Raw genomic sequence first — 6,990 nt, 5'->3', positions numbered from 1 at the left:
TCAAAAGCTCCCACAGCAAGCAGACCACCCAAACCACCTAGGTTAGCTATAGCTGGGCCTTCAGCTCCCTTGGAGTATTCCTTTGCTCCACAGGGGAGCACTTTGGTATTTGAAGCTGGCATTTGTCACCAAGAGTCCTCCCCTTGAGCTCACCTTTGTTTTTGCAAATTCCTAATAACCACTAGTTACCTAGAGGCCTTGCCAATGAAAGCTGTACCCCAGGCTGGCCTGGTGCTACCCAGACAGAGGACTGCGCCCTAACCCAGCACTCCCAACCTGCTTTTGGATGAACTGGTAAAAGAAACCCACCAGGGGTCCAGAAGAGGCTGAGAAGGAAGCCATTGTTATGGTTCTGGGGTTGAAGCCGGCCAGGCCTCCAATACACCTCCAACTCAGGGAAGCACAATTCCGAGCAGGTACTAGCCGCCTCTGTCTCAGCAGTAAGACTTCCGAGGGGCAAGGTGTGGAGCAGCCTAGATTCAGTCTCTATCCAAGTCGTCCCCGCCTCCCCGCGCCCCAATTTATCAGTCGTCTATCTCATCACATCACACCTTTCCCCAGCAGGGGCTCCCTGCCCTGCCCCTGCAGGGGAGGGTATAGGGTCTTAAGGCCTCTCGGGAGGGAGGGAGGGGCGGGGCGGGGCGGCGTCTCAGATATAAGGGACCCAGGCGCTGTTTGCGGGTTCAACCAGCCCACCATGAGTGCCTCCTGCCTCCCCATCCTTCTTCTCCAAGCCTGCTGGGCCCTACTCCAGCCGCGTGCCGCTACCGTGGCCGCCTTGCCTCTGTGGACGCGGGGCCAACCCTCCTCACCGTCCCCTCTGGCGTACATGCTGAGCCTCTACCGAGACCCGCTGCCTCGGGCGGACATCATCCGCAGCCTCCAGGCGCAAGGTAGGCTACAAGCCTGGCCTCGCCAGCACCCAAGGGCGCACGATCAGGAGGCGGGTGGTGGTTGCGGCGAGAACTGGGCACCAAGAGTCTGGTCTTAACGATGTTTTCGAGTGGGCAGGTTCAGGGCACAACGCTGGTGGCCGAGTGCGAGAGGAACCCAGGGTCCAGAGGCCACCGCATTTCGGGTCCGGTACTAGTTTGGACAGAAGGCAGAGGGTAAAAGAGTAGGGAGCCTCAATTTGCCCACCTGTAGTGTAGAACTCGTAGGGTCCCCTTCATGGACTTACGGAAGGGACTAGATGACAACGCCCCACCTCCCCCAGCAACGCTCCGCACAAAACCGGGAGTACACTAGAACAAGTCGTTGCTGATTTTTGCCCGGGCCGCAGCAAATGACACCAGGAACCGGGGCTCAAGGATCCGAAATTAGAGATCAGGTGTTCAAGTCCAGAACTCAGGCAGCTCTCATGGCTGGCCGCTGACAGATGTCCTGAGTGACCCCGGCCTCGGAACCTACTTAGATGGAGGTGTGCAAGTATGTAGCTGGCCCAGTGACCTGAGTGGCGCTCACCAGAGCAGGCCGACAGGTGGTTGCCCAGGAGAGGGAGTCCGGACTCGGGAACCCGGGCGTAATCCACATCCTTCCCCTTGGGCAGTTTGGCTAGCCCGCGCCGCTCTCCTCCCGGGCCAGACGGCCCTCCGCGGGACCCGGGCGCAATCCACATCTTCTAATCCGGTCTGACCTGCCGCCCGCCGGCCCTCGCGACCTGGAGGCGGAGCCCCTAGACCCTGCCTGCGGCGTCTGGGGTGACTGCCGGTGACCCTCTCCTCAAGGGTCATCTGGGGACCACAGACCAGGACACCCTGCAGGGCAGTGCAATGGGAAATTAGCCCCTCCGCTTAAGGGTGAGGTGGAGGCAAGGCTGGAAAAACACACCTTTCAAGTTCAGTTCCCTTCTAAAAAGTTCTGCAAAGTTTACGTAGTGATGGGACAATCTGGGATGCAGGAAAACTGCTGAGATCCGTCAAACTGTTTTGCAGTCGCCTGAGTCCACTGACAACATCACCTCGCTTTTTGTTTGCTTTTGTAAATTAGGGGATTGCTGTCTGCCTCCCCGTTGGTTTGTTTAAATGTACACAACCAACTTTAGTGTTTTAATTATCTGCCAGTCAGCTGCCTCCACTTCAGCAAAAAGGCTCTACTTGGAGGGAGTCTATGGGAGAGCGGCATATATCCCAAGCCTTCCCTCGAGTCAGTCTGTAAAATGGCCCCAGCATGGTGGTAGTGGGGTCTGTCAGCTGGAATCTAAGCATCTGTGCCTGGCTTGTTCAGCTTACCCATCTGCACATGGCAGTACCAGAGGGCGGGAGGTGTGGAAGCAGTTCCTGTAAAGCCTTGGGATATGGGAAGCAAAGAATGGCAAGGACCTTAGGTCATCCCTGCTGGGCTGAGGGTAGGGGCAGGCAAACGGCCTAAGTTTCGACTCTTTAGAATAGGAGGTGGCTAAATGTGCCAAGGATGCTTGCCAAATCCCCACTCAGGGTAGCAGGGTGTCTGTGAACCCCTTCCTCATGTATACCATCTCACTCCAAGTATCAGTTGTTCAATGAGCTAGAGCTAATATCTGAAGGACCCTCTATCCAAAATTCTGGGGTGGCCTGAGAGGAAGCAGTTTCTTCCTGTCCAGCCTGCACACTGGCTGCCGTCACAGTCAGTGGTGAGCGTGTCTCAGTCCAGGGCCTTGTGCCTGGCTACCTGGCTACCACATTTCGTTTCTTAGTTCTCCACACAGGCGAGGAGAAACTTGCACAGCCAACCTTTGACTACTTTGATTGTGCTGGGCAGAGCATCTCTTTGAGTATCTTAGTTAATTGTAGCACACAACATCCGTTCTACTGAGAACACACCTGAAACCCGGAGAAGGAAAACCACCACCTGACCAGCGTCAAACTAGAACCCCCACAGGGGTCCTCAGGTCGTGGGAGTTTTTGACTCAGGCCAAAGCAGGAGAGACCATTTGCAGCACACAGGCTGCCTGTACAGCAGGCAGAAGAGACTAGAGTGCCCCACCTAGCTCCCAGGGTCAGTGGTATTTGGACAGAGTCTTGGAAAGGGCTGGTTATTGTCTCCTGAAGAGGGAAGTGGAATTTAAATGAAAAGACAGCTAGAGACAGGCGGGTGGTGGGAAAGCAGCCAGAGGCTGAAGCTGGGCAACTCAACTCTGCAGTTAAGAGCACTGGCTGTTCTTCCAGAGGTCCTGAATTCAATTCCCAGCAATTGCATGGTGACTCACAACCATCTATAAAGTAATCTGATGCTCCCTTCTGGTGTGCATGAAAACAGAGCACTGGTACATTACAAATAAATAAATAAATACAAACAAACAAACAAAGAATGAGGAGCTATGCTGGAGCACCCCAGATCTCTGGTGTCACAGGAGTACTCAATACTCTCAGCACAGAGGCCTTACTTTGGTGTTTTGTTTTTAATCTCTAATGAAATACACTCCAAAACAAAAACAGCATATAAATATAAAAAAATTAAACATCTTGATTCTCCTAAGTCCTTACATGCATTATTTTGTTGTCTTGTGTTTTGAGACAGGGTCTAATATAGCTCACTCTTGGTCTTATATTCGCTATGTCCCCAAAGCTGGCCTTAAATTCCTGACCCTCCTGTTTCATGTGTCCCAAGTGTTGGGAGTAAAGGCATGCTATCACACGTGGCTGTAGCAGTATAGTGTCTTATCTGTAGACATAGTGTCTCATATGGGCTGGCCAAAAACCCATAGCCAGTGTTGGAATTGCAAGCATGAGTGACCACGCCCACTCAGTTAATCCCTAAAAAAAAATTCTTTAATGTACAGTGGTTCCATACATGAGAAAAAAAATCATCTAGACTCAAGTAAATGGGTTGGTTATACTGTCCCCGTGTATCTCACGAGTAAGGCTGCTCTGTCTTGAGTTGGTGCCACAGGCTGTGTGTCTGCCTCACTGCCTGAAGAGTACCCTGCAGGTAGACAGGAAAGCCTGGGTAGGGAAGCTGAGGGCCTGTAAGGTTGGTGAAGACGAGCTTCTGAGGCTGTAGAAGCAGACGGGGAGAAGGTGGCCATCATGAGACCAAGACCTTGCACTTGTTCTCCCCTGAAAGTTCTGGGTTAGCTGTCATATTTCTATCCACCCAGTGTGTCTGAAGCAAGCTGCCCTGTCCGTTGAGGAAAAGCACAAGCCTGAGGCGATGGATTGCTCAAAGCTCAACAGGGCAAATAGAAGCCCAGAGACAGCCTTAGCCTTTGACTGTTTGTTTGTTTGTTTGGTTGGTTTTTTGAGACAGGGTTTCTCTTGTGTGGCCTTGGCTGTCCTGGTCTTGGCTGTCCAGCTTCGTAGACCAGGCTGGCCTAGAACTCACAGAGATCCACCTGCCTCTGCCTCCCCAAGCAGTCAGGCAATTTCAAGCTTACTCCTAGTTCCTTCTTTCCTCCTCCTCCTTTTCCCTGGCCATCTGCCACCCACACAATTTCTAACCCAGGTTGGCCATGAACTCTCAATGAAGTTAGGGATGACCTTGAATTTTTGATCCTCTCATTCTACCAATTCTGCCTCCAGAGGGCAGAATTGCAGGCTTGGTCCACGTCCATGGTTTGTGCAGTGCTGGGGATCAAATCCAGGTCCTTGTACTTTCTAGGCAAGTGCTCTACCAACTGAGCTACATTCCAGCCTTTGGTTACTTTTCAAGATAAGAGTCTTATACAAGCCCTTGTACCTCCGAGGCCTCCTTATTCCTTCATCTCTAAAATGGACTATATCTGAATATATATATGTATACATACACACATTTGCTTAACTTGTAATCCTAGGATTTGAGAGGCTGAGACAATCAAGGAAAAGCAGCAGGTTCCAATTCTTCCTGAGTTAGTATGAAACCCCATCTCAAAAAGCCAAAATAAATAAAATAGACTCAATATTACAAGCCAATAAGGGTGGGTGAGGGTGAGAAAGATGGCTGGCAGGTGGTCTACCCAGCTGGTGGTTAACTTCTGTTAACCGCCCTCTCACCCTGATTCCTTCCTTGGTTTCTCCCCCAGATGTGGAAGTGACTGGGCAGAATTGGACCTTCGCTTTTGACTTCTCCTTTCTGAGCCAAGAAGAGGATCTGACATGGGCAGAGCTCCGGCTGCAGCTGTCCAGCCCTGTGATCCTCCCCACTGAGGGTCCACTCACTATTGAAATTTTCCACCAGGCAAAACTGGACACAGAACAGGACCCGACTGACTGCCTGGAGCGTGTTCCGATGGAAAAGTTCACCATCACTCCGTCCCAGGTCACTTTTTCCTCAGGCAGCACAGTCCTGGAGGTGACCAGGCCACTGTCCAAGTGGCTAAAGAATCCCAGGGCCCTGGAGAAGCGGGTGTCCAGCCTGGCAGCACAGTGTAGGCATCAGTCCCATACCCCGCCTGTCACTGTCGCCAGCACCAATGTGCTCATGCTCTACTCCAACCGTCCTCAGGAGCAGAGGCAGCTGGGTGGCGCCACTTTGCTCTGGGAAGCTGAGAGCTCCTGGCGGGCCCAAGAGGGACAGCTGTCTGGAGAGAGGGGTCGATGGGGCAGAAGGCACAGGAGACATCACTTGCCAGACCGAAGCCAACTGTGTAGGAGGGTCAAGTTTCAGGTGGACTTCAACCTGATTGGCTGGGGCTCCTGGATCATCTACCCCAAGCAGTACAACGCATATCGCTGTGAGGGCGAGTGTCCTAACCCTGTGGGGGAGGAGTTTCACCCTACCAACCACGCCTATATCCAGGTGCGATGTCCGGCATGGAACGTGCTGCTAGACAGGGGATGGGGCTCAAGGTTTGCCATGCGATAACCAGGTTTGGTCATTCAAGCACCCTCCATGTTAGGTCCTGTGAGGATGTGGTGACGCATTATCACAGCACTGTGTCCTGTTCCACGGGGTTACCCTGGGAGAGCGCTCTCTCATGTCAGGCTGGCTTCAAACTCATTACTCGGCCCAGGATGACTTTGAACTCCGGATCCTCTTGCCTTCACACCCCTAGCGCTGGCATTACAGGCACGAACCACCACACGCAGTTATAACAATGGTGCAGGCTAGGCAAACAACTGAACCGCATTCCCAGCTTCTCCTTGTTCCTATAATTAGGTGATGGGAATGGAACAGAGGACCTCTGCTTCTGCAGCTCTGATGTTCTGAAAAAGGACATTCAGAATTGGACTTTGGGACTAGATGAGCCTTCCTAACTCCTGCTCATTACTTGTGTGGCATTAAGCTGCTTATTTTCTGAAGCCTGTCTTTTTGGGGAGTAGTAGCATATTTCACAGGCATGGTGTGGGGGTTCATGAGATGGTTGCACATGCACTATTCTATTTATTTTTTAAAATAATGTTCTATTTTTTGTACCAGAAGCTAATTTTTCACTTTAGCCAGAAATAGCAATTTGCCTTTGCCCCAGCGGTGCAAACTAACCCTTCCTTCCTCCCTTTCAGAGCCTGCTGAAACGCTACCAGCCCCACCGGGTCCCTTCCACATGCTGTGCCCCCGTGAAGACCAAGCCACTGAGCATGCTGTATGTGGACAATGGCAGGGTGCTCCTGGAACACCACAAGGACATGATTGTGGAGGAGTGTGGGTGCCTCTGACAGAGCCAGGGGGAATACTGAATCATCTTGCTCTCCACAATGCTGGTGAACTCCGGGGAGACCCCATAGTGTCTATCCAGGAAGCAGAAATGGAAGAAGAGTTCTGCCTGCCAAGGATGAAGAGGAAGGCATGCCCCCTAAGACAGGGCTCTTAGACCTGCCAAGCCAGAGGCTACTACATGGAGGCAGGATGGAGAAGCCTTGCAGGGCTGGCTGGACTCCCTGGAAACAGGGGTTATGAACTGCTTGAAATTGTGTGCAAAGATTTGGTATATATGTATTTATTTTGAGGCCATCTGTCGGTTTCCTGTATTTTCAAAAGTGGTCTGTGACCCGCTGTCCCTCCCTCAAGTTTAGTATGATTTTATTAGATTCAAACTAGTCATTCAGCTCTCCCTGCTGGAAGCTGGGCTAGGAGAGCCCCACAACTTTCTGTCTG

The 6,990-nt window shown here is 52.0% G+C and overlaps 1 protein-coding gene across 1 annotated transcript; it reads left to right on the top strand.

Moving 5' to 3' along the window:
• Positions 1-697: 697 nt before the first annotated feature.
• Positions 698-6,551, top strand: Nodal (nodal growth differentiation factor). The gene is made up of 3 exons (XM_021649390.2): positions 698-893; positions 4,979-5,694; positions 6,399-6,551. The coding sequence occupies exons 1-3, from the start codon at positions 698-700 to the stop codon at positions 6,549-6,551; spliced, it is 1,065 nt and encodes a 354-aa protein (XP_021505065.1).
• Positions 6,552-6,990: the final 439 nt, after the last annotated feature.

Source organism: Meriones unguiculatus, chromosome 16, assembly GCF_030254825.1.
Source record: "Meriones unguiculatus strain TT.TT164.6M chromosome 16, Bangor_MerUng_6.1, whole genome shotgun sequence".
NCBI lineage: Eukaryota > Metazoa > Chordata > Mammalia > Rodentia > Muridae > Meriones > Meriones unguiculatus.
This window is presented reverse-complemented; position numbering and strand designations above follow the sequence as displayed.

Bases quoted from the DNA above. Each gene is read 5' to 3' on its own strand.
- Nodal (XM_021649390.2), top strand. From the start codon at position 698: ATGAGTGCCTCCTGCCTCCCCATCCTTCTTCTCCAAGCCTGCTGGGCC. The intron at 894-4,978 runs GTAGGCTACAAG...TTTCTCCCCCAG, and splicing joins CCGCAGCCTCCAGGCGCAAG to ATGTGGAAGTGACTGGGCAG. The intron at 5,695-6,398 runs GTGCGATGTCCG...CCTCCCTTTCAG, and splicing joins CCAACCACGCCTATATCCAG to AGCCTGCTGAAACGCTACCA.